This window comes from Narcine bancroftii, chromosome 3, assembly GCF_036971445.1.
Source record: "Narcine bancroftii isolate sNarBan1 chromosome 3, sNarBan1.hap1, whole genome shotgun sequence".
Classification (NCBI taxonomy): Eukaryota; Metazoa; Chordata; class Chondrichthyes; order Torpediniformes; family Narcinidae; genus Narcine; species Narcine bancroftii.
In genome coordinates this window covers 341,752,528-341,779,477 of record NC_091471.1, presented here as the reverse complement: position 1 = coordinate 341,779,477, position 26,950 = coordinate 341,752,528, and the positions used below count along the sequence as shown (strand labels likewise).

At 40.0% G+C, this 26,950-nt stretch overlaps 1 protein-coding gene across 1 annotated transcript in view; it reads right to left on the bottom strand.

The window, feature by feature from the left end:
• elac2 (elaC ribonuclease Z 2) overlaps nt 1–26,950 on the bottom strand; it is a 62,142-nt gene that overhangs the window by 8,380 nt on the left and 26,812 nt on the right. The window contains exons 13-22 of the mRNA XM_069929512.1: nt 26,165–26,303; nt 25,605–25,690; nt 22,402–22,523; nt 21,114–21,210; nt 20,509–20,647; nt 16,883–16,921; nt 8,623–8,732; nt 7,352–7,451; nt 4,791–4,911; nt 3,600–3,678 (exon numbers count right to left, since the gene is read on the bottom strand). Coding sequence (XP_069785613.1) covers nt 3,600–3,678; nt 4,791–4,911; nt 7,352–7,451; nt 8,623–8,732; nt 16,883–16,921; nt 20,509–20,647; nt 21,114–21,210; nt 22,402–22,523; nt 25,605–25,690; nt 26,165–26,303 — 1,032 coding nt within the window. The remainder of the gene's footprint in view (nt 1–3,599; nt 3,679–4,790; nt 4,912–7,351; nt 7,452–8,622; nt 8,733–16,882; nt 16,922–20,508; nt 20,648–21,113; nt 21,211–22,401; nt 22,524–25,604; nt 25,691–26,164; nt 26,304–26,950) is intronic.

The following is a 26,950-nucleotide window of genomic DNA, read 5'->3' as shown; positions in this document are numbered from 1 at the left end:
CTCAAGCAACCAGAAAATCTGGCATCTACCAAAGAGTGCCTCAGATACCAGGGGCTTTACTGTTATGTTTACATAACTCCACTAAATCAACTTAAAACGCAGAAACTTGATCAAGAAGACAAGGCCATCATTTGAAATAGTTTTCAATTGCTATGCCAAAATGAACAAAACAATTATTAGAAATGTGTTAAAGTGGGTGAAGCATTCAAGAAAAAAATAAATCAGCCATTTAAATTTAGACATACAGCACCGTAACAGGCCAATTCGGTCCCGTGCCGCCCAATTTACACACCATAAACCTACACCCCTGTTTGTTTTTAAAAAGTGAGAGGAAACTGGAGCCCCCGGAGAAAACCCACGCAGACACAGGAAGAATGTACAAGTCCTTTGAGACAGCGTGGGATTTGAACCCAGATCCGGTTCTGATCGCTGTGTTCCTTAATGCGCTAACCACTACGCCAACTGTGCAGCCCAATGTTGAGAGCCTGAGAGAGCTGTTTAAAATGGTGCAGTTCATTAAGTATATTTATGACTTCACATCTCACAAGGGAACCCAATTAACTTTCATATATGTGAGGTTTAAAATGTGATTTTCACAACAATTTTTCACAAGTAAAACTGTGGATGCTGAAATAAAAACAGAAAATGCTGAAAATACTGGGTCAGGCAACATTTTTGGGAAGAGAAACAGCTGAAGTCTCACATCAAAGACCCTTCATCAGAACTAGAGTGAGAAAAGAAGCTCGTTAAGCTACAGGGAGTTTTGTTGAATTGCAGGGAGGGTGGAGAGAGGGCCTGGTCCACTCTTTCATTCCCATTAGCCACCCCCACCCCACCCCCCCACAGACTTTATCCTTGCAACTACAGACACTGCTACACTTGGCCTTTCACCTCTTGCCTTCCCACCAACCAGAAACGCCAAGACTTTCCAGGTGAAGCAGTTACTCTGCCAACTTAGTGTACAACATTCAGTGTTTCACAGTGTGTTTTCCTCTGCATTAGAGACACCAAGTGCCAATGGGTTATTCTTTGGCACAACAACTGCAGATTTGACCCTGAGCTTCCCATTACCACTTTAATTGTCCATTCCGCTCCCTCTCTGACCTATCGGTATTCAGGCCTCTGTAATGTTACAAGGCACAAAGCAAGTTTGAGAATCCGTACCTCATCCTTCAGTTGGACTCATTGCACAATTTTTGTCTATCGTTTGATTTTGGCTCAAACTGCTTTGTTTCACCAACCCCACCTTCTTGGTTTTTAATATTTTCCTTTCCTGCTTCTGCACTTGGAAAATCTGGACAGTTCTTTGTCAATGTTTGGTGTCCATTCATTCTCAATTAACTTGAACTTAAACCAGGTGACCTTGTTTGTAACCTATCACTACAATCACTCCACCTTTACCCTGATAGAGACATTCCCCCCACCACCCCCCCACCCATCTTAACAAATTTCTTTTGTCTCCTTCCCAGTTCTGATGAGGGGTTTTGGACCTGAAATATTAGTTACCATAAATACTCGTGTAAAAGTTGATTTCATATAAAAGCTGACCCCCTATTTTTGGCTAAAAATTTTGCAAAATTCCATCCATCTCATGTAAAAGACGACTGTAATCTCTCAACTTGGCTGAGTGCAGGCCGGAGCTCCTGACACTTTCGACATGGATTTTCCACGCAGTCCTGGCTACCCACTGACCCAATGACGCAAGTACTTATTGCTGCCCCAATCTCCTTCATACCGCCGACTGCCTCGCCAATTCCCACACCAACCCCAACCTCCGCAAGGTTGACACTGCTGGTGTATCCCAGAAGGCCTTTTCATGCAGTCAAAAAGCCCGAGTGTAAAGGTGGAGATTCTCGATGAATGTGCCAAGGTGCCGACTGCAATCCCTCTTGGGGAAAGGGTCAACGCTCCCCTACCTAGCATGAATGTAATGATACTACAAGCGGCTGGCTGGCAGGGGGGGACGGCCTGATGACATCACGGTAATGTTGTCAATCTGAGAAGCAGGGGCAGGATTTTTAAAAAGCTGACAGTTCAGCACGTATGAAGGACAACGACTCGGCAGGGGGCCTTTGAAGGCTGCTCCATAAAGGCAAATTTATATTTTTCCATCCACACTTATAGCCGGCCTCCAGGCGGAGGCTTGACATGAAAGGGCCTTTAGGCTCATCCTCTCCCACCACCACTCCTTAACCTTCCCCAGCACTTCTCCCTGCTCAATCCCCATCTCCTCCTTTGAGATCCCCCCCATCTTCCCACCCCTCCTAAAAAAAATAAAAAACACCTTTGTGTTTTTACTTCAATCACAGTGTCTGCAGACTTTAACATTTTACTCTCACTTGGTAGGACAAGCTTTTTTATGCACAGACTCTCATTACTTCAATTCACAATAAATTAAAGTAATAACAAAGTCTGTGCATCAAAAAACATGGTCTTGTCAAGTACAAAAACCATAAAAGAGTACATCACTTGGACTTCTGATATGGTACAGATTCTAGTGTGAATTTCAACTCCTTTAAAGTAGTATCCATGTAATAGTCAACCCCATAAATATAACATTAAAAAATAGTTTAAAAATTCGACTTTTACACACGTATATACAGTATTTTTCTTTCCAGTTTTCAGCCTTATTTGTTTTTATTGCAATTGTAAGAGTTGGCTGTCCGTGAATTGGCTGTTTCCTCTTTAATTTCCCACTCTCATCTGAAAATGTCAAGAAACTTTCATGTGGCACTTACTTTAAAGAGGAGAGGATGAGTAGAGAAAGCACTGGTTAATATTCCCTGATCAACAGCAAAGCCATTTTGTTATTTTGGTATTGGTGCTCAGTTGTTTCCTGCATTACAGAAGTTAGCATCTCCCCAATTAATGAATTCCAAAAAGCATTTTGCACAGTTCGCAAAGTCACGACATAATGATAAAAGCTGAACCAGGACAAATACCATTGTATATTGTTTCAATCTTGTTCTAAACTGACACACATTTTGAATTTTTTGAAAAATCCACGATATGTTTAATTTAAAAAAAATCTTCCTGCATTTCAGTCAAGATCCATTATTGCAGCAACATTTCCCATTCAAATATATCAGCCAAAATCTACAAGCTTTCCAAGCTTTACCTTATTTACGTTGACAGCCACAGCAATTCATTAATGCCATTATTCGCAAGCTTACAGCTTTTCTCCGAGGAAATATGAAAAGAGAGGTAACACTTAAACGTCGATAAAATGCTTGATACCTTGTCCGACCAAATGCACATTTACACCTCGTTTTACATTGCAGATATTTATAAGAACCAAAAGAATGACTCGCTGCTAAAGCAGAGTGATGCACCTCACATTAATATGCACCGCCATGGATTTGTTACAAGTTATACAGCAAAATGAATTGTGCTTACTTAACATAATGTAATTCAAGTCAATAAATTCTTGCCACTGTTTTATATCAATGACACTCAATCATGAGAAAGAAAAACCATTGTGGTCCTTTAAAGTGGTGATAGATCCTCCAGAAAAAGATCATGAGGTTTGGAAATCTTGGGAAAGGTTTGTGAAGGTTTTCCCAAATTATTCAGAGCATCAGGGTTTGTTCTTTCCTTACCTGTGTGTTTTCTCAACAGCTTCTTCCTCAAGTCCATCTTCCAGTGTGGCCTCATGAATCAGTAGATTTGCATTCTGCCCTGTTCAATAAACAGATAATTCAGGTGGGTGGAGAGCCCTGATCTTCAAATCAGAAAACCTATTCTAGTTGATTGTTTGATGGTACTGTATATATTTGACAGTATTTTGGCCAAGGTTCCAGCCATGAGAAATAATCATTAAACATATATATTTATCAGCCATGATTTCACTGGCTCCAGACCCAATTGTTACTGAACTATTTTGCCCGAGATAAACTGTCATTGGCCCATTTCCTTTGGAGTTATCAAATCGTGCACAGAACGAGTCATTTAGGTACGATTAAAACAGCAGTTTTCAAACTTATTCTCTCCACTCACAGACCACCTTAAGTAATCCCTTATTAATCACAGAGCACCGATGGCATAGGGATTGCTTAAGGTGGAATGTGAGTTGGGGGGGGCAGCTGTTTGAAAACCACTGACTTACACTGTTCAGTGCAAGACAGAAGACCAAAAAAAAGCCTATTCTCTCTTGGGTTCCTGAAAGCGCTCTTTGCTGCATTCCATTAAGCAACTTGCAGGCTAAATTTGCTTGATTGATTTTATATCGACTATGGTCCTCAATTTATTCTGGTCTCCAAATTCCGACATACTCTAAAGAAGTGGATTTTAACTTTTTTTTCCCCTCACGAATCAATCCACTTTCACCAAATGTTTCACCCAAGTAATCCAACAAAACTAAATTTCTCTCATCTTAGGGCCAATACTAGACTCATTTTCAAGGTCACGTAGCTCCCCTGAAACCAATGCTCTAAAGAATACAAACAAACTATAAACAAGCAAGCTACTTTTCTTTAAGAATTAGCATGGGCTACGCATTTTCCATAACTATAACCCTATCATTTAATTATTTTGGGACCTATTTCCTTTCCATCTTGTCTTATCTTCTCAAAAAACCAGATGATGGAAAATTGAGTTTCACCAGCCTGCAATCACATCTCCATAACGGCCAGTCATTTAATTTGCAAGATTTGTCAAAGGCAAGAACAAATGAATATAGTGTCGAATTTGGTGAGTGGAGTGAAGGGAGATGAACGCTAGGAATGACAGGACAAGCGAGTGACCACCTCCTGTAACTTTAAACAAAACAATGTGATCCCAAATTCACTGACCTATATGAATGAGCTTTGGACAAGGCATGGTATCTCCCGAGTACACAATTCTCCAGCCGGATTTGTGCTGCAGGACGCAGGCAAAGGCATTTCTGCAGTGGCGCACCGCGCAGGTCTCAAACTGTCAGCAGTATGTGGAAAGAAGAAAATAGCAAGATGTTATTGTCCATCATGACATTGTTGAAATTTATAGGCAAAAAGCTGCAGATCCTGAAAATCCTTTCTTTTCTTAAATTTCTTTTAGTGAGTTGAATAAAAAACGATATACATAATAATCTAACAAGTGGCCGAAACCACATCATAAATATAACATTAAAATTTGAAATCGAAAATACAGCTATAATTCATTTCTTAACTTAACCTCAACCAAAACATTAAATCTAAGATTGGATTGAATCAACAGTTGACACATTTTTTTGTAATATATCAAAGACAATATTGAAAAGAGAAAGAAAGGAAGGGGAAAAAAGTAGGGAGATTTTAAATATAACAAAACCTGAGACCAAAATATACTTTCTTTTAAAATAAAGTTATAAATAGAATTTCCTTCTAGAAAAAAAGGAATTTACTCTTCTCAGATATTAACTTTGTCTTCTGTAATATAATTAATGTATACAATTTTCAATTAAACTCATATCTAATATGTCTAAAAAAAAATAAAGAAAAAAGGGGAAAAAACCCAAATAATCAAACCCCTCCCTCTAAACAAGGTTAACTTGTATAAATAATATATACACAAATCAATTGCAACATCCAGAAACCAGACAATGCAAATCCAAAATAAAAACAAGAAACAATTTCACCAGCCCCATTTGTTGTTTCCAAGCACAATCCTGATCTTCCCACTGTTCAGCTATAACTTTCCCCAACCCAACATCCTTTGATTAGGTTTGGTATCTTGTTCTAAATTTACCTGAATACAAGGTTCAGTATTAACAATTAATTGCTTCAATGCCAAGGCTGCAGAACATCATAAATAGGGACTTTAACTTTTATAGTAACGTTAAACACTTCACCTATACCCTCCCGAGTTAGATGGCACTAGTGCATGATATGGGAGAACCTCTCAAGGGCAATGGTGCATGTGAGGAACAAGGAGGAAAAGAAAGGGAATAGACTAATAACCCCAGAATTAGCTAATGGAAAAAAAAATCTCTGGTGTTGGGAATTTTTGTGCGATATCAGCTTATATAATGGTCCGTATTTTGTTTGTGTCATTGTGCCAACTCCTTTTCTTATCTAATCTGCAGTTAAACATCAGTTGCAAATTCCCTACTTCCCCTCTGATTGGTTCTTAGTTGATTTTCATGAACTTTATTGCTGGGTTCTCTCTCACATTCCATTATTTGCTTCGTCTCACCATATTGTCCACCCTTTTGTTTAGCAGCATGGAAATGCTTTAACCCTGAAGTGTGGCCATTGGACCCTTCATGCAGCCCCATCTCTACAGAATGCATCGATGTGGAAGCAGGAGCAAAGGCTGAATACGTTGACGCTGAAACATCAGGAATTTAATTTAAAATAGGCCTCGTCTCCAACTCTAAGAGCACTTGAGAGATGGAGTGGGAAGGAAGGGAAAAGAGCGAGAGGAGCCTGGGGAAGCAGTGAACAGCTGGCCCATCCTGGCAGAATTAAGTTTACCTCCTTTGATTGAAAGCCTTGCATTGATTCAGTGTTTTGACAGCTGGCTTAAATAGAACTTGCTCCTCTTTTTCTTTCTTCGAGCTATTCACAACTATTAATATCCTACCACTGTCTCTTTTCTGCTATTATCATACTCCTGAATATCACTCATGCTCAAAACATGAGATGTCTAGCTGGACTTTCTCCTGTACTCATGCTCAAAACATGAGATGTCTAGCTGGACTTTCTCACTGTACCTTGATATGTGTGACAATAAACTTGAAAATTTAAAGTCTTTTTAAAAAAAAAAATCAATTGACTGAAAGTTATTGCAATTGCTGTCATCACGTGTCATTTCTTACCTTTCTGGCATTTAATTGATGCTCACATCAGTACCTGTTATCCTATCACCTCAGTCCATTTCTACAAAATTCAGCAAACAAATGAGATATGCAATCTTATCTCATGTCTGGAAATGTTTGGAAGCAGCAGATATTGCCAGTCCGACACTAAAAGGCACAGCTTTATAACAAAATTAAAATTCCATTCTAATTTTACATTTGGAACTTATTTGTTTGCTGAATGAAGCTTTCTTCTTTGCAAGCATGGCTAAGATGATACTTGGGGGAACTTGAGAATTTTGTTGCTTCACATTGGGGAAGCTAATGATCACTCATGCATTTGGGATCAAATTAGTCTCGGCAATAACACAAAACTCCAGCCAATTCCCTTCCAAATTAGTGAATTTGAATTAAGAAAAAATGCAAGGTCTACAAAAAAAGTTGCTGAATCGCTGTTGTTTATTGTGCGCTAACGAAGACCTGCTGCCTTAGCACATTCAGTGGATGAAGGACTTGAACCCTGCAGCTTACTCCAATTCTCCTTGGAGAGGCAAACCTAATCCCAACCACAAGCTGACAAGATGAAGAACACTTTACCTTTTCCAGATCAAGGTTCTTCAGCAAAGAGTGGATCAAGTCTTGAGTGTTGAACTTGGTAACATCAGCACCTTCCACAAGATGCCATACAGGAATAAGACTGAAAACACAAAGTTTACCTGAATGACAAGTTAAAAATGGCAACAAAACAGCCCTCAATCGAACTTCAACCATGACAATCAGACATCCATATGTCCTGAGCCTGCTTATCTATTCAATCATAGCTCACCTGTACCTCATTTCCAATTTCCACCTTTGCTCCATATCCTCAATATTCTTTCCAAAAATTAAAGCCCCCTCACCCTTGAACACTTAAATTGACTCTGCATCCACAGCCTTCTGGGGAAGCAAGCTGAAGATCTCCATTACTCTTTTAGGAATGAAGTCATGCCAGTGTTCTCAAATGGAATGACAGAGGATTAGAGGTTATTTTCTGTGGGCTCCACTCTCCACTGGTCTGAGAAGTTCTCAAGCCATTACTCATTTTAGGAAAGCCACTCAGTCTGGGCAAAGTGAGAGAGCCTTCACCTGCCTATGCCTGAAACCTGCGGCAAGGAGCCCATAACTGTTGGGATTCCAATGTTAAAGTTTGCCTGACCAGCCAATGCCCAACTTCTGATGTAGTGGTTTCAGTTCCAACTCCAGAGGCACCAGTGAGAAAACGAACATATATAGATAGCCAAGAATGCAGAAAGCAAGGTGCCCTCCCCAATTATCGCATTGCATGATTAAGTGCCATTTTTAATTCTGGATCATATGGTAACTGTATCCCAGGTCAAAACTGAAGTTCATGAAATGTGGAGAGAATTTATTTTGCTGCAAGATCCACCAGCCTGATTGGAGGCAACATCGAACAGACAGCAGCACTACTGCACCCGTTATAACAGCAGTACTGGCACTGCAGCAGACGCGGGAGGAGATACGTCCTTCAACACTCATCTACAGGGTGTTTCATCGAAAGGGATGAAATGGCATTCTTCAGTCTAAAGTCCATTTCCTTCACCAAGGTACTTTCCAAATTGTCGTCATTTTAATAACGAGGAGCCATTCGCACATGCAACAGCGACGATTCAGGGATTCCACGAGGAATGAGGGCCTTAGCAAAGATTCGGAAGATTTACATTTAACTACTCCACTCAGCTTTGGGGCACGATTTGATTACTTTCCTCAGGCCCCAATCCCTCACCATTGCACAAACCACCATCTCGTCCCAGCTTCTTCAAAAGAAAATAAAGTCCAGTGAAAGGCTTGTCCTCCAAATCCAGACTCACTTGATGTGGTGCAGGATCTCCTGGCAATGAGTGTGGTACTGCTTCAACCAGGTCATGATCTGCGATGGGCCCACAAGTATAACTGGGCTGAAGTCCTCACCTGCAGCAGTCTGAAAATAGAAAAGACTTACTCATGGCAACGCAAGTCAAAGTGAAACACCAGAATTTTAAGCCAATGATGTCAAATTGTAGGAGCATCAAGAAACAGCATGATTCTCGGCAGCGATTCTCAGATCGAGCGGAGTACACAGAGTCTTCCCAGAGCTTGGCAGTAGGGCCGTCGCTTTTTTGAGGTCAAATGGTGACACGTACTCGGGAGTCCAGCTTTATACTTTCAAATTTACTTATGTCTAACATAGGAACCTAATGCACAGCCAAGGGGCCCCAGCTATGTGCTACGTTTGGGTTGGGTGCTTATTCTGTGGTTCAGTTTGGGTCAGCCGAATCCTTCCCCGGATCAATGTGATCGGCAACATATTCTCCGTTCCTCTATCAATACCTCGGGCTTCATCCTTGTTAACGTTTGCCTTATTTAATCACAACAGTCAGATCAGCGAAGGAAAATAAATTACCAATACTTGTACTCCTTTAATCTGCACAGACCTCCACTGGGGCAACATTGGAGAAATCAATGAGGAGATCAAGTAACAGACCTCCACTGGGACAACATTGGAGAAATTAATGAGGAGATCAAGTAACAGGTGTCAGAGAGAAAATGTCACAACCCTGACATAGGTGTGGATGAAATTTCACAGTGAACTGCCTCGTGCAACAGGATTTATTTCATCTGAAGCCAAATTATAAAAGAAATGATTGCATTTCAAGGGGATGCAGGAACAAAGAATCCTGGAGTATAACAACAAGTCTTTGAACTTGGGTGGACAAGCTGAGATGGCTATTGACAAGGAACTTGTATCCCTGAGGAATGGACATTGCAAAACTTTCCAAACTAATCAATTAGACCTCAACTGGAGTGCTGCACTCAGTTCCTGAACTCCACCCCATGAAGGTCATCAAGGCCTGAATACTGAGATTTACCAGGGCTAAAGAGGAGGGTGTTCACTTGGAAACAGTGAAGAGGCTGGGGTTGATCTTAAAGGAGGTTTGGCAGAAACATTTCAAGAACTCCCACAGATGGAAAAATAGATTAGAAAATTGACGACCATAAGCCACAACTTTAATAAAGGATTCTGATGTCATACAAGGCCATTTCATGTGGAATGCAAGCCTGAAAGGATAGCAACAATAGATCATAAATCCAAGTGCAGAGAGAAAAGGGGATTGGTGAAGTGGAACTGACACACGCACACCTGTTGACTGTCCTCCTTTGAGTCACATTTATGATTCCAATTTTTCTCTCCCAACTGATCCCTATAAACTGGAGAGTCTATGAAATCTGTGAACAGAGTTGCAAAGACTTGCTCAGGACCAATCAGATGGCAGAGAATATTGGTGACCATAAAACAGTTAAGGTCAGAGTCAATATGGCAGTTCAAGATAAGAGTGTTACTGAATAGGAGTCAAAAGAATAAGAATCTGCAGAAGACCTACATGTTGAACTGGGTCCAGGTCTCAGAGCACAAGAGGAATGCACAGATGAATTAGATTCATCTTTCTACCAAATGAATATATTGACAATTCCCATTCCTACCAAGAGATTGACAAGAGTACAAGTTTATAGATGAGCCATCCTCAAATAAAAGACTTGGACAATGATAGGGACAGCTGTATTAACAACAATAAATAAAAAGACTTGGAAATAGAGAAAAAATAAGAAAACAACAGATGAACTTTGCAGTGTTTAAGGAGAACAGCAGGCACTGTTGGGAAGAATTGGACTGCTTGGCAATCAATGTAGAATTCAATTTTAAGGATGGAGCTTCATCGAGCTGCTCTGAATAATCACCAAGTATAGCAGCTCCAATGAGCACAGTGCCCTATGAGTTGAGCACTGACCGCGAGCAAGTCCACCCACTCATCTGATGATCCAAGGACAAGCATGTGACCAACAGTCACTGAGGCTCGAGGTCTACTCAATGATTTTTAACCCCACCTCCATTTCATTGGATAGGCTAACAACCAGCATCCCCAAGTCTACACACTCCCAAGTAGCGAACTTTCCGATCCATTCTCCCAATGTGCTGCCAAGTCAACACGAACTCCAATCTACCCTGCAACATCTCTTCTAACAATCCCACCTTCTGAGCTACCTCAACAAGGAATCCCTCCATTACTGTCAACAAGATCCTCTTATTATTTTCATTCCAATTTATACACTTCTGCTCATCTTGTACCTCATCCAGCTTAATGTCCTACCCTAAAAATCCAATGTCACCCTCTTTAGCATTCCAAAGGTTAAGTTTCACCCAGGTTTTTTGTTAACCCACCGCCCAATCACCTCAAATTTATTCTCCCCTTCCCACAGCACATGAACTGCTGTTTTATTACTTTGCTCTCCACCCAAAAGAAGCCCAAGTACTTAACCTCTCTTGAAGGAGGAATTTAAATAAAGGCCTTTCAGTTTTGCATACATTATTCACAATGTGATTTCAAGCACAAGAGAGAGACTGTACACTTTTTTCAGTCTGACAATGTGACCCTGTGTTCCAGTCTCATGTGACTACAACCATCTCCACTTCAACTTTTATCTTCAGTTTCCCACGCTTTAAAAGTTCAGTGCAAGCTCAAGGGCCAGTATGCCTCTGACAAGGCACATTATAGCCTTCCGGAGTCGACATCAAGACCAGCAATTATGGAGATGCAATATTCCTGAGAGGAGTCACAAGATGGAGTAGTGGCTGGTAGGAGAATACCAGCCCTCTCCAGAAAAAAAGTGAGGAAAAAACAAAGCCCCAGACACACAAATCACAACAAATAAAAAATAAAGGTGTCGAGTAAATGGCACCAAAGAAAGAAAAGCCAAAAATAACGGGAAGAAAAGAAGAAAGAAAGATGCCGAAAGAAAAAGGTGAAGGCCTTACCTGTACGAAGAAGCAGGGAACCGCCGTAGAAAGAGGAGCCCACTCCCTGAGGTCAGTGGAGATCCTGCAGGGTCGCGACCCATCGAACGCAGGACTGCAAAGATGGCTCACGGAGCAAAACAGAGGTGCACAACCGCGCATGCACAAGGAATCGCGCATGCACAATGCGCACGACAAAGACAACACCGACGGGAGGGGGGACCAGCTGTGGAGTGAAACTCCACAGCACGAACAGCTGAGAGAGACCCGACAGCAGGGCTCCCAGCTGTAAGATACAGAAAATAACGGGAACGGGAGGGGTGAGAAGGAAACCAGAGACACAACAGATAACCAGCCCAGAAGAGGACCAACATCAAGACACCATTAAAAAAAACTTAACAAACTGAGACAAGCAGCCCAACAAGAAAATCAGAAGAGACATAGATACAAGGAAGAGAAGTAGATGACACAAACGCTAGAGCAGATACAGATGAAGAAGGAGAACATCAAGCTCTGCACAGAGAAATAGAAGGTAAAGTGAACGGACAGTACATAGATTTAAAAAAATTTCAAGAATATATGGAAGCATTAAAAGAATGGCTGACATGAGAATTTAGTGAAATAAAAAGAAAAATGAAAAGTACAGAAGAAAAACTGAGTAGAATAGAGCTGGTCATAACAGAAATAGGGAAAAGGGTAGAAAAGGTAGAAGAATGAGAAATGGCTGTATAATGACTTTAGAAGAAAATTGGAAGACTGTGACAAAAAAGTTAAAGAAACACAGGAGTTGTTAGTTCAGAAGATGGATATAATGGAAAATTATATAGGAGAAACAATATAAAGACAGTGGGCCTTAAGGAAGATGAAGAAGGCAAAGATATGAAATAATTTAAAAGAATGGATCCCCAAGGTCCTGGGAATGCCAGAAATGCAGGAAGGAATGGAAATAGAAAGGGCACACAGAACACTAGCCCCGAAACCACAGTCACAACAAACACCAAGATCTGTTTTAGTAGAATTCCTGAGATATACGACAAGAGAAAATATATTGGAGAAGGCAATAAAAAATATGAGAGAAGACAATAAACCACTGGAATACAAAGGTCAAAACATTTTTTTCTACCCAGACATAAGTTTTGAGCTCCTGAAGAAGAGGAAGGAGTTTAACGCACCGAAATCGATCCTATGGAAGAAAAGCTATAAATTTATGTTAAGATATCCAGCGGTGCTTAAAATAGTTATCCCGGGGCAGCAAAACAGACTGTTCTCGGATCTGGAGAAAGCATGAGAATTTGCAGAATGCCTGCAAGACAGAAAGAAAGATGAAGAGATGTAACAAGAACAAAGAATGACGACAAACTTCATATAAAGAAGAAAAATAATGTAAAAGTAAGAACTAAGGAGGGGAAGAAAAGAAGTAAGGGGGGAATAAAGAGGGTGAGCTTTGTTATATGTGAAGATAAAAGTCTTTTCTGGAGGGGGTTGGGAATAACAGTCACTGCAAAATCAGTTGACGCTTGCGAGCAGGTTCGCAATCCAAATGGAGAGGGGAGTTGTGGTTGCCCGGCAAGGGACAAGGGGAAACTCAGAGAGGGGGGGGGGGACATTTGGGGTTAAGGGAATTTTAGATGTGGGAATAGTGGAAATATTTTAAGTTTTAAAAGTATTGTCTTACAGTGCGTTCAAAAAAATAAAACAGAAATGGATATGGGGGAAAAGGTGGTGATGAGGAAGCAGAAATGAGAGGTAAACCAAGTATGAAATGGCCATGTTGAACTATATGACTCTAAATATTAACGGAATACATAACCAAATCAAAAGGAAGAGGCTGTTAAATTTACAGAAGAAAGAAAAAATTGATATAGCATTCGTGCAGGAAACACATCTAACTGAAGTGGAACACAAGAAATTAAGGAGAGACTGGGTAGGACACGAAACGGCAGCATCATATAATTCAAAAGCCAGAGGAGTAGCTATATTAATCAATAAAAATGTACCAATCAAAATAGAGGAGGAAATAATAGATCCAGCAGGGAGGTATGTAATGATAAAGTGTCAGATATATTCAGAATTTTGGAATTTGCTCAATGTATATGCACCTAATGAAGAGGATCAAAAATTTATGCAAGATATTTTTGAAGATTGTAGAATCGCAGGGGAATATACTGATAGGAGGGGACTTTAACCTTAATTTGGATTCATAGATGGATAAAACTGGAAAAAAGACTAGCAGAAAGAACAAAGTAACCAAATTTACGGTTAAATCGATGCAGGAAATGCAACTTTTGGATTTATAGAGGAGACAACATTCAAAGGAGAAGGAATACTCATATTATTTGAGTAGACATAAAACATACTCAAGGATTGACCTGTTCCTGTTGTCAGCCCACATCCAAGGGAGAGTTAGAAAAATTGAATATAAAGCTAGATTGTTATCGGATCACTCATCCCTTTTATTAGCAATAGAGCTGCAGGACACCCCACCAAGAACGTATAAATGGAGATTAAACTCCATGCAGGATTTTAGAGAATTAATTGAGCGCCAAATAAAATGCACTTTGAAATAAATACGGAATCAGTGAAAGATAAATTTATACTATACGATGCCAAGAGTGGCGGTTGACTTAGAAGCAGAGAAAGCCTTTGACAAAGTAGAATGGAATTATTTATTCAAAGTACTACAGAGGTTCAACCTACCAGAGAAATATATTAATTGGATTAAAGCATTATATAAGGGACCATTGGCGAAGGTGACAGTAAATGGATATATATCAAACCAATTTAAATTAAGCAGGTCAACTAGGCAGGGATGTCCACTATCTCCCTCACTGTTCGCATTAGCTATAGAACCCTTGGAAGAACTGATAAGAACAGAAAATAAGAGGGATAAAAATAAAAAAATAAATATAAAATCAGTCTATTTGCAGATTATGTCATAGTATACTTAACAGAACCAGAATTATCAATAAAAGAAATTGAAGGAATATGGAGAAATATTGGGCTACAAGATCAACACAAATAAAAGTGAAGCGATGTCAATGAATAATGCGGATTTCACAAAGTTTAGGAAAGAATCAGCATTTAAATGGCAAACACAAGGAATCCGATACCTAGGTATTCAACTAGATAATAATCTAGGCCATCTATGCAAATTAAATGATCAGCCATTAATGAAAAAATTACAAGATGACTTAGAACATTGGAAAGATTTACCACTAACACTGATAGGAAGGTAAATTGCATTAAAATGAATATCTTCCCAAGGATACAATACCTATTCCAATCGTTACCAATTCACCTAACAGAAATTCTTCAAGGAGCTAAAGAAAATAATAAGGAAATTCTTATGGAAAGGGGGGAAACCGAGGATAGCACTAGATAAATTAACAGAATGGTACAAATGAGGGGGCTTACAGCTACCAAACTTGAAGAATTATTATAGAGCAGCACAATTAAGATACCTATAAGATTTTTATCAAACAAGGGAAAAACCAGATTGGACCAGATTAGAGCTAGATAAAATAGGGGAGAAGGTACCTGAACATATACTATATAAGTGGGATGAAAATCTGGTGCAACATAGGAATTCACCAGTACTGCACCATCTGCTCAACATTTGGAAGAAGATTCACGTAGAAAGGAAAAAAAAAAATGATCAACTACCAAAATGAATATTGACGCAAAATCAACTAATCCCCTTCACAATAGGTAACCTTTCTTTTATAGAATGGGAGAGAAAAGGAATCAAAAGAATAGAAAATTGTTTTTTGGGAAATAAATTATTATCTTTTGAACAAATGAAGTACAAATATGGTATAACTCACAGTACAATGTTTGCATACCACCAACTGAAAACCTAATAGAAGGACAAATTGGGAAGCAGGCTGAGGTTACCAGAAGGAAGCAGTTTTGAATATGTGATTACAGACACAATGATAATTAAAAGATTTATAACAAACATGTACATCAAACTGCAAGAGAAAGAGAACAATAAAATGAGCTGTAAACCCAAACAAAAGTGGGAACAAGATCTAAATATAAAGATAAAGAATGAAACATGGGAAAAGCTATGCTCCGGAACTATGAGAAATACAATAAACACGAGGTTACGCATGATACAATATAATTGGTTACACGGGCTATACACCACGCCCCAAAAGTTAAATAAATGGGACCCAACAGTATCAGATAGATGTTTTTGTTGTAAGAAGGAAACAGGAACAACAGTACATACAATTTGGGCATGTGAGAAAGTGGAAAAGTTTTGGGAAAATCTAAATCAGGTATTAAATAAAATCACAAAAAGCAACATACCAAAAAATCCAGAGATCTTTCTTCTAAGTAATACAAGAAGTAAAGAACTTGGCCTTGATTTGGATGAAGCACATAAAAGATTTATTATGAGAGCCTTAGCAGTAGTAAAAAAATGTATTATGTCAACCTGGAAATCAGAAGATAGCCTCAGAATACAGCAATGGTACATAGAAATGAATAAATGTATTCCATTGGAAAAAATAACATATAATTTAAGAAATAACATCACAGTATACAAACAAATTTGGGAACCGTACATGGAACACAACAGTGAGGGCCTACCGCGGACCTCCACCACCTAAAATGACAGAATGAGAAGGCGACGAAATGAACTGACCCCGTGTGTAAAAGTAGATGTTTATTTTCATTGTGTGATGACATTTTTTAATGGGTTTAATGTATTGTATATGTTGAACGTTTAGTGGGTGGGGAGGGTGGGTGGGAAGGAGGGAGGGAAGGGAGGGGGGAAAAGGGGAGAAAATTACACTGTGTATGTTCAAGAGGGAAATGTTCATGTGTATTTTGGTCATTATGGTTCATAGTGTGAAAAATAAAAAAAGTGAAAAAAAAACTAAATTCAATATTCCTGGCTTTTTAAAAAAATTCTAGACATCCAGTGTTCACAAATATTCATCTGAGAATGTCAGACAATTATTCTGCTTCTACCATTCATACCTCTAGACTGACCTTTATTCAACCCATCAGCACCTGCATTATCCTGTACCCCATTACCTGTTTATCTCTCCTTATTCCCTACCATTGCCCTTTCCTGTGACTGCTCTCCCCAGCTCCCTCCAAATACAATCTGAATCTTAAAGCCAGTTTTACTTTTCATAATTCTGTTCAAAGGTCATCAATGTTAATCATTTACTGTTTCGCACTTCACCGCTGCTGTGAGGACTTCCAACGTTGTCCAATTCATGATTGCATAGAAAACTGTTAGATGTTTAAAAATTATAACATCAAAATATATAGATTCAACTTACCAAAGCCTTTTCTCGTTCCAACAGTACATTCATCAAGCCCTGCAACATATTAACATTAAAAAATAGTTTAAAAATTTGAATTCTCCCTCAGTTTCAAAATATAGACACCCCTCAATATCTCTTCAGGCAGCAGGGATCTTATAAGATGCTTATTTAATGCAGTCTATCCACAGCAGAGCAGAGGAATTTATGCATAATTGTCCCTGTGCTGAAACACATAATTCGGTGAAGTATTTACTTGCATCTCGTCAGCAGTGGTTACAAAAATAATTAACGGTCAGAGAAATAGCTTACATGTTGTTAAAGGGATTGGTTTCCGTCCGAACAGTACATTCACTTTGCTTCCAATGTCATAAAACTGTTTACGTTTACATCTTTATGTAAAATATTTTAAGATTTAAATCTTGAAGAGTGAACAATGAATAGGAGCTACCACAGATCCATTGGCCCTTTGAGATTACTCTGCAGTATATCAAGTGCATGGCTGACAGAATTATGCAGCATTGAGAGAGGCTCTTTGGCCCCTTCATGATCTTGCTCGCTGTGACAGATTATGTTGTGTTTGTTTTGTATATAGAAGTGATTTTGGGAGATAAATTGGGGGTAGGTTTTTTTTTAAGTGTTGGTCACATACAAACACTAAAACAGATCTTATTTAAAATACTGAAGCTCTGCTCATGCTAGACATGTCAGCCCCAGAAGCTTTGGGAGAATGCCCAAGAGACTTCACTAATGGATTGTTGTTTACAAAAAGGCAACAGATAAAAGAACTTGTTGGAGCCGCAGACTGTCTGGAGTGGAACGCCGTTCAGAGAGAGTCAAACAGGCTTAGAGAGAGACAGTGTTACAGCCAGCAGAAGTAGCTGGGACTGGAACAGGACAAGCTGGCAAGCCCATTTGGAAGACAGCTTGGTCAAAGCCTTTGTAGTTCATGCAAGAGGAGAGGACTGGCTATCTAATGTTTCACTTGGAATAAGTGAAACAAAAAGGAACTCTGTGGAGACCTGAAAGAGGTTATCATCTAGAAAACCCCGATGGGGCAAGTTTCATCAGAAAGACACTGGAGTGGCTGATGGAAGTACATCAGTTGTGGATGTCCTGGAACAACAAATCTCTCTCTGAAAACCAACAAGAACCTTCCTGAGCGGTAACCATTTACCTTTCAAGCGCCAAAGCCTGGTGAACTTTATAAATGTTAAATTCTGTGCACAGTATATGAATTGCCTGCAACTAGTGAACTTGCAGGAATGAGAAGTGAGATTGGACTGTGAACCAAAGGACTTTTCTGAACTTACACACACATTACACACATGTGTGCTTAGAAATAGAAAGGGGTTAAGTTAGGTTAGCTAAGTCAATAGTGATAAGTTAAAGTATGAATCTGTTTTTATGTTTAAAGATGATTAAAAACAACCATTTGTCTTGGTCAATATCTATTGCTGCTGGGTTTTGGGGTCCTCTGGGCTCGTAACATCGCCATAAAGTGCCTCTCTGCACTAATCCAGCAATCGAGACACCTAATTCCGCAGCATGGCATTTGTTCATCTGAATATTTCTGAAGAATTTGGAGAGTACATAACCTCCATGCCTTGCAGCCCAATTTTAACCACCCATCAGAACAAAAATTCTACCTCAAATGTTCTCAAAACTTGCTCCTTCAATCTGCATAACATACACACATAGAAGGCTCTAGCACATCACTAGTCACAAACTTCCAATTGTATCGTTATCCTGCACCTCCTACCAGCAAGCCAATTTCAGATGCAGTCTGCAAAATTCTCCCCAATCCAACCTTCTAAATTAGTCAGGCATCTCAGACCTCGTCAAAGATACTAATGAAATCCACAGATTACACCAACTGCATTATCCCTTATTGGCACCCTTTTTCACCTCCTAAAAATTCAATCAAGTTACTCAGATAAGATAAATTCTCACTGTACTACCTAACTTCTACCATTCAAGAGATACTTTGTTTTCATGTGTGTGTGTTAAAATGGATAACTTCACTGTTTTCCACATTATACTTCTGCTATATTCTGGCCACTCCCTTAACTAGTCCTTGTACCCTTCAAGCACCTACAATTATACCTAGATTTGTTTCTGGGATTTGAAGAGAGGAGTTATAGGAAACCATTAAGATTTCATTCCCTGGAGCAATAGAGATCGAGGGGAAATTTGAGAGAGGTACACAAAATTATGACGGTATTGATAGGGTTAATGCAGTGATTTTCAAACTATGGCATGTGCTCTGCGATCAGTAAGGGATTGTTTAAGGTGGTAAGTGAGTGGGAAGGGAAGGTTGATAATTACTGCCCCAGACCCAATTGTTACTGAAAGATTTTGCTTGAGAAAAATTGCCATTGGCCCACTTCCATTGGAGTTACGAAACTGTGCACAGAAGTCAATTAGGTACGGTTAAAACAGTGACTTTCAAACTTTTTCTTTCCATTCACAGATCCCTTACTAATCACAGAGCACCTATGGCATAGGGATTACTAAAGGTGGTATGTGAGTGGAAAGAAAAGTTTGAAAACCACTGCATTAACCCTGCAAACAGGCTTTTTCCACTGAGTGTGGATGATATAAGACAATAAGAAGTTGGATAAGGGTGAAAGGTGAAATCTTTAAGAAGAACCTCTGCACTCAGATGGTCGTGAGAGTACGGAATGAGCTGCCTGAGGAGATGCTGGAAGCAGGTTCAATTTGGACATTTGAGAGAAGATTGCATAGGTACAAGGATGAGAGGGACATGGAGAGCGATGGTCCAGGTGCAGGTCAATAGACGAGAATGGCTGATGGGCCTACTTCTGTGCTATAGTGTACTATGGTTCCATGTAAAATTACAATTGTAGCATTGCCCCCCCCTTGCCCATAGATATCATTGATGGAGATTGTGAAAATCTGGGACTGATTCTTGTGGTGTTCCACTAATTACAGTCTGCCTATCTGAACCATCCCCTCCACACTTTTCTTTTTATACAGTAATGTTCAAATCTAAAGTCAGCTCCTTATCCCAATTTCTCTTGTTGATCATGTTCTTATTGACCAACTACTGAAATATCAAGTTATACCACACACAATGATTCATAGTACTCCAAAAATAAACCCATCATTATTTTTTTTTATCCCGTACCCTTATGTCACATTTTAATCAATGCTCCCTTAAAAAGGCAATTAGTCAGTGGCAAAAAAAAAACACTTCCTACTCCAAGCGCAGAGAATCAGAAAATGAGTGCTCCTGTATCCTCTCAAGTGTGAATACGGGGAGAATAACCAATGGGATTAATGGAGGATTAGCTCTAAATGGATGGTTGACTGTCAGCATGGATGGTAGGGGGGGGTAAGAGAAAAGATCCATGCTGTATTTCTCCATGACAACATAACTTGTAAGCAGACATTTTCCCCTCAATCATCAACTTGAGTTTTTTTTTTAAATTACAGCTTTTACCACACAAGTCCCAAATAGAAGATTGTTTTTAACCTCTTCGCTCCAGTAATGGGTGGTCAATGACTGCAACAAATATCATGTTGTAATTTTTTTTAAATAGAAATGTTTTTTTTATTTATTGATTTAAGGTCAATCTGACGAGCTTGCAAATTAAACAATCAGATATAATAATACTCACTGTGTGATGATCTGCATGCATGTGGGACACAAAGATGGTCGACAAATTGCAGAGGACCTTATCCACTTCATTACCATAGTGGCGATAGAGTTGTCCATAGGTGCCTTCACCACAGTCCAGTAATATTGATCGTGTGGTGCTAAGCAGAAATTTCATTAAGAGCAGAAATTGCATTAAGAGCAGAAATTGTTGTGATGTTACCACAGCTGTTTTTCCCATGTTGTTCTCTTCCTGAGATATTTCCCAACTTTGTTTAATTCTTTTTACACATCACCAGCAAATGAAAACAAAAATCTATTTCTAACTCAGTTTTCACTCTACAATGGAAAAAAAGCGCACTGAAAAAGCTACATGCACAAGTGCATTTAATTAACACCTTTAACACAGCAAAACATCCATCGCCACCTGAAATACCAAACAAATTTGGGCACCGAACTGCATTAGCGGATCTCAAGGAAGATCAGTTTGTTTGTTTCCAGTTGAGAAATTAAAATATGAATTACAAAGCACAAATATGATTCTTATTAATTAATGCAGGATGTTTCCTTTTCAACTCCCAGCATTACTTTTGAATAAAGCTGTCACGCTTAATAAAAGAGACTCACTCTATATGTAGAATGATAGAGCTAACATTTCGGATCTTCATTGGAATTGCAGAACCTGTTCCTAGGAAAACCACCTCGGGATATTTTTCCATATTTCCTGTTCATAAAAAAGTCAGAGATCGTTGAATGACGAGCATATCTGAAGTATTACAATGTACTTTTTTAAAAAATAAATTGCACATAAATGGAGATCACATCGTAAACCATAAATCTTAATATATTACCAATGTAAATGACAAACACTTACAATTTCTGATATCCTCCACACTGTCAGGAAATCTAATCAGTCCATGAAATCTGTGTCAGCTCAGAGCATTCCAACTCTAATTTCCCCACGTTCCCAATAGTTCTATCACTGATGCTACAGCTCGGGCAATTTACTGTCGCTAATTAACGTACCAACGTGCACATCTCTGGGGTATGGGAGGAAACAGGAGCACCTGGAGGAAGCTAATACAGCCACAGGGAGAATGTGCAAACTCCACAAAGGACTGAGCTCGACAGCTGATGCACCTTCATCAGGGGTGGGGTTAGATTCAAGGAGCATCTTTGAAAAATGTTAATCTTTCAGCTGCATGATATCTCCTCAAAGCTGGGAAGGGACAAAGGTGACAGGTTTTAACAAGGACAGTGGCTGGAAAAGTGCGAAGATGAAGAAAACCATGATAAGATGGTAGAAAGGTGATTGAAACAGAAAGGGTGAAATGCATGGAAGCAGCACATTATTGAGCTGGTTCAGTACGATCGTGGATATCTGTAAAAGGGCACTACAGGCCCATTAATTAACTCCAGTCGTACTGCAGTGTTAGAGCATCACTGCTTCTTGTTTAAAAGTACACTCTCCGCAGCTACAAACTCATATAACCACATAACCATTTACGGAGCGGAAACAGGCCATGTTGGCCTCTCACAGACAATTTTCCGAGAGGAGAAAGTTCTGGAATGGTGAAGCAACAGGGGCCCGCTGTACTTTCCCGAAAGGACTTCTCAAAGCATCAGGGAAACCTAATCTTACTCTTGTGAAAGTACCACTTCACGCCCATGTTTAAATTGCAATTACAATCCCAGAAGATCAGAAACAAATGGGCGAGCCGCAAAGCGAGGTGATTAAACACGAGGTGGGGAAACTATTAGAACAGTGAAGGTAACCATTCATTTAATGGTCTCAAGAGTTTAAATACACCCCAGGGCAGGACAGCACTGCAGTTTTACAGAACAAGGAGGAACATTTTTTAACCAGATGCTTCCTTTACCAATTCAAAACAGCCTAACATTTGCAATAATTTACCTGATGTAAGAGCAGCGTTTGCAGCTAATACTTGTTTACACTCTTCAACCTGCTCCATGAAGCTTGGAATTTCCATCGCTTCTTTAATAAATTCCTCTGTGTCCCCTTCAATCACAGCATCCCTGTTTGAGCAAAGTGCAGACAAAGCACTTAATCAGTCAAACAGCACGGAAAGGCTCTTCGGCCCACCGTCCAGATTATGAACCATCCTAGAGTAATGCCGAGTTATTCTTCCCACATTCCCAATGTTAAAGAGAGAAAAAATATTTCATTGACAAATTGGTGGAAATCTTTTTTCAGTTTTTGGTGGCACTGAGATAGATCTACAGCACAGAAACAGGCCCTTTACCCAGCAGAGTCCACCATCAACTACCCATTTGCAATAACCCTACTCTATCAGTCTTTAACCATCTGCAGCCTTACGATTTGCTATAAATTCATGGCAGAGTGCAGGATGATTAATCCAGCCATCACCCTTGAAAACTTCCACATCCGTCCTGTAAAATGAGATGACCAGAAATGCACACAATACTCCAAGTGTGATGCTTTATTTAGCAGTCACACATCTTCCTCACTCCTGTCTTCAGTGACCCAACCAATCTCTATCACCCTGCATGGCCATTTTCAGGGCGCAATGGACTTGGACCCCAGATCTCTCCGTGCAACAATCCCTTGGTTTATCAGTGTTGTTGCCTTATTCAGGGCAGAAATCACTTTAATCCCAGCAGAAAGTCTTCCTACATTTGAGGCCTGATCAGATGCAAGGACTTCACAACATATTTCTTATTTCTCATTATCCACCTCCGATCACATCCTTTGGCAATATGGTTGGTGTAGAAGTTAGTGCAACGCCAGCAATTGGGAATGCGGTTTAAATTCCGCACTGCCTGTGAGGAGTTTGTACGTCCTCCTCATGTCTCTCTGGGCTTTCCCCGGAGGCTCCAGTTTCCTCCCACCGTTCGAAATGTACCAGGGGTGTAGGTTAATTGGGCAGTGCGAACTCGTGGGCCGAAGTGGCCTGTTACTGTGCTGTATAAATCAAAATTTACATTTAAAAAAAATTAAAATCTAAATTTAAAAGTGGCTTCACTGCTCCTTAGTTATCCAGTTTACAGCTCACTTTTCCCCTCAATCCAAATTCATGATCTGCAATATTTGAAAAGTATATGTGCTGCCTAGATTCAGTCAATTTGCAGACATCAGTAACTGGCAAAGGTGTCCACAAACAAATCTAAAATTTCTCGGAGGAAGCCAAGCTTCAGGAAAAGAATACAAAAGACGACATGGAGAGACAGGTACTACTAACACTTCAGGTCCAGGTTTTGTTGGAACCGATGACCATCAAAATGAAACATTCCCAGTTTCTCTCTCCACAGATGCTGACTGGCCTGCTGTGTATTTCTGGTGCTTTCTGCTTTTATCTCAGATTTCCATTTGCAGTATTTCAGGGAAAACAGATTTTTTTTTCCTTAAAAGTGGCATGACTAATATTTCTACAGAATCATAATGGAAAATTGGTCAGAGAATGACAGTTACGATGGTAAAACCAACAAAGTGATTTCAATAGGAGCAGCATTAATTATCCTCACTGAATTCGACTCATTGTTGAACGTACCAGGAGTCGCGAAAGCATTCACCCCGGACTAACTCTGGTCACAATTTACTCTAAAAAGTGTGATTTCACTTGTCCGCAGAGAAGCAATGAATTCAGTAATAATTGTGCCCCGATTTGATTTTTGTTTTGTAAAGAGGAACATAAAAAGATGTTGGAGGAAAACAGGACATGAATTTAAATTTTAGGTTGTCCCCATCAAAGAACATCAAGCACTGCATGAGGAACCAAACTGCTTTTGAATTCACCAAAATGGCTGAGTTAAAATGAACAGCACAAAAGCATTGTCATTAATGGTAGTTACACTCTATCATTGCCCTGACCCTTCACTGCCACTTTCTATTCCTTTATCCCTTCGTGCCCTTCCCTGCCTCTGCTAAATTGCATCTGGGTCCTCACCTCGTTACTTGTGGCAGTGAGTTCCATACTTATCAACTAATGAACTTGCCTCCTCAGAATTCTCCTTCAGGTGCTCATTTATTTGGATTATAGTAGGGGTTTACAAATTGGATTGTAACATAAGTTTAACCTGCCATTTTGGCAGGTTATCTACCCATGTATAAGCCAATTGGTGGGTAGAATTTTTTTTTTTAAAAACAGCACAGGTTGGCAAACCACCTCCGAGGTGGTTTGCCAACCTGTGCACAACGTACCGTGTAGCTGCTGTTGGTCAGTTTGTAAGCGTTCATGACAGCCTGGGTAGAAAATGACACCAGCACTTGCTTGCAATAGCGGTCTTCCTTACCCATAATCACCCACGCAGCGTGGGGGGTGGGGGTGGGGATTATGGTTAAGAAAGATGGCTATTGATCCCGCCCCCCAACTCCATTCCCCGCCAGCCCACTCTGGTCCTTGCCGCTCCACTCTGCATCCACCCCCGCCAGCCCTGACTCCACGTTCCAACTCTGCACCCGCCCTGGCCCCAACAGCGCCCCCCCCCCAACCCCAATTCTTCACCCTCTCCAGCCACTTACATTTCAGACAGCAACATAGGGAATGGGGGGATTCCCTGCAGGGCCTCCAGCGACGCAGTGAGTGAGTGACACATCACTCATCACGCCACCGAAGGGGTGGGAGCACCTTAAATCGCCCAGTTGCCGTTCGACCGGGCAATTTAGAGGCCAGCGTGTAAGGGGCTACAGGGGCCCACTACACGGGTAGGATACATGGGTCACAGTTTGTAAACGCCTACTCACTGGGTTTGGTTAGGGTAATGATCAAAACTTGGGAAGTGAAAACAACATTGATGGATGCGAGAAAAGTTCCGAAATAGATGTACAAATTTGAATAACTGAACTCACTGGGTTTAAACAGACAGCACATTACACTGACACCTCACTGACAAAAGGCAAAGGAGGAAAAACCCAACACCCAACCCCAACCAACCAATTTTCCCTTGCAACCGCTGCAATCGTGTCTGCCTGTCCCGCATCGGACTTGTCAGCCACAAACGAGCCTGCAGCTGACGTGGACTTTTTACCCCCTCCATAAATCTTCGTCCGCGAAGCCAAGCCAAAGAAGACATTACATAACATAATGCCAGATTCAGGAGATCGGCAGCATTAAACATATACAACTTACATGAACTGACCTTTGCCATTCGCATTTGGGCCTTAGTTGATATTTCAGCAAGCACTGACCTCGGACCATTGGTGTAGAGAGTGCAGTCAGTTGGTCCTGAAACCAAAAGGAAGTTAACCTCACTCCATTTCAGTTTTCTATAAGGTACAAATCAGAATGGCACTGAAAATTCACTCGTCTACATGCAAAACAAAAACCTTTTGGGTATTTCCTGTTAGCAAAACCATAAAAGAGAAATGCACCCTCAGTTGCACGAGCTGGAACTTTGATACAATAGCATTTGGATATTGAACCCCACTTCTGAAATTTGGATCCAGTGAATTTTATGGAACTGAATGGCAAAAAAAGAGCAGATGGGACTATGCTGGTATCATCACTTTGGTTCATGGATATGAAGAGTAATTTTCAAATTTATCTCCCCATTAAAGTTGGGTTTCCCTTGAGAAACCATCACAGCAGCTCAGTGGGGGAGCAAGCACGGAAATCTCAAAAGCTGACATCAGTACGGCAAATGCTAGAAGCTGCCATTATCACAACCGCAAAACCCACGACCTTTGGTCATATCCCTACCTTGGTCTGAAAGGGCTTCAATTGGGGAAAGATCTCGGAATGAATAAGGTTCAGTTGCGTCTGGATCTTGTGGCTGCGCAGATTATGAACTGTTCGATTGTTTTCATTGAGAATTAGGTGCTCTGTGTTAGCCCCGAACCTGTGGTGAGGTGAAAGAACACGAGGTTGCCATGACCGAAGCAGAATGATAGTGAAAAGATGAAAGAGGATAATGTAATGCAGGATAATGCAATGATATAATGGGTCAAGTGCAAGAAACCCAGTTGCACAGTGTTACAGATCTTTAAACAATACTCATGTTCCATAAATCTCCGTACATTTTTACATTAAATGAATTAGATACCAACCAACATCTGCACAACTAGGTCAAACAAATAAAATACTAAAACGGATTCATGTTTTTTGCAGTGAATATTTGTTTTTATTAAAAAAAAACAATTCTGTTCTAATTTGGACCATGGATTTTTCTTTAAACAATCGTTTTTTTTTAATCAATAAAATACAGCAACCTCGCTGACCATGCTTGACCATTATTACATTTAAGATGAAATTTGCAATCTTTAAAACAAGTTCAAATTTAAAATGTAAAATACCGAGTTCAAAAGGTGCACTATTAACTGAACTATACCAATGAATCAAATAAACCCTTCAAGCATTTATAGACTAGTATTTCTGAAGGAAAACTCCAAGCCCACAAGACTAATTTGTGGACATACATGACCATTTTGGAAACAAATGATCTTTGTACTCGTGTATATTGAATTTTCTTGTAATATCTAATAGTTA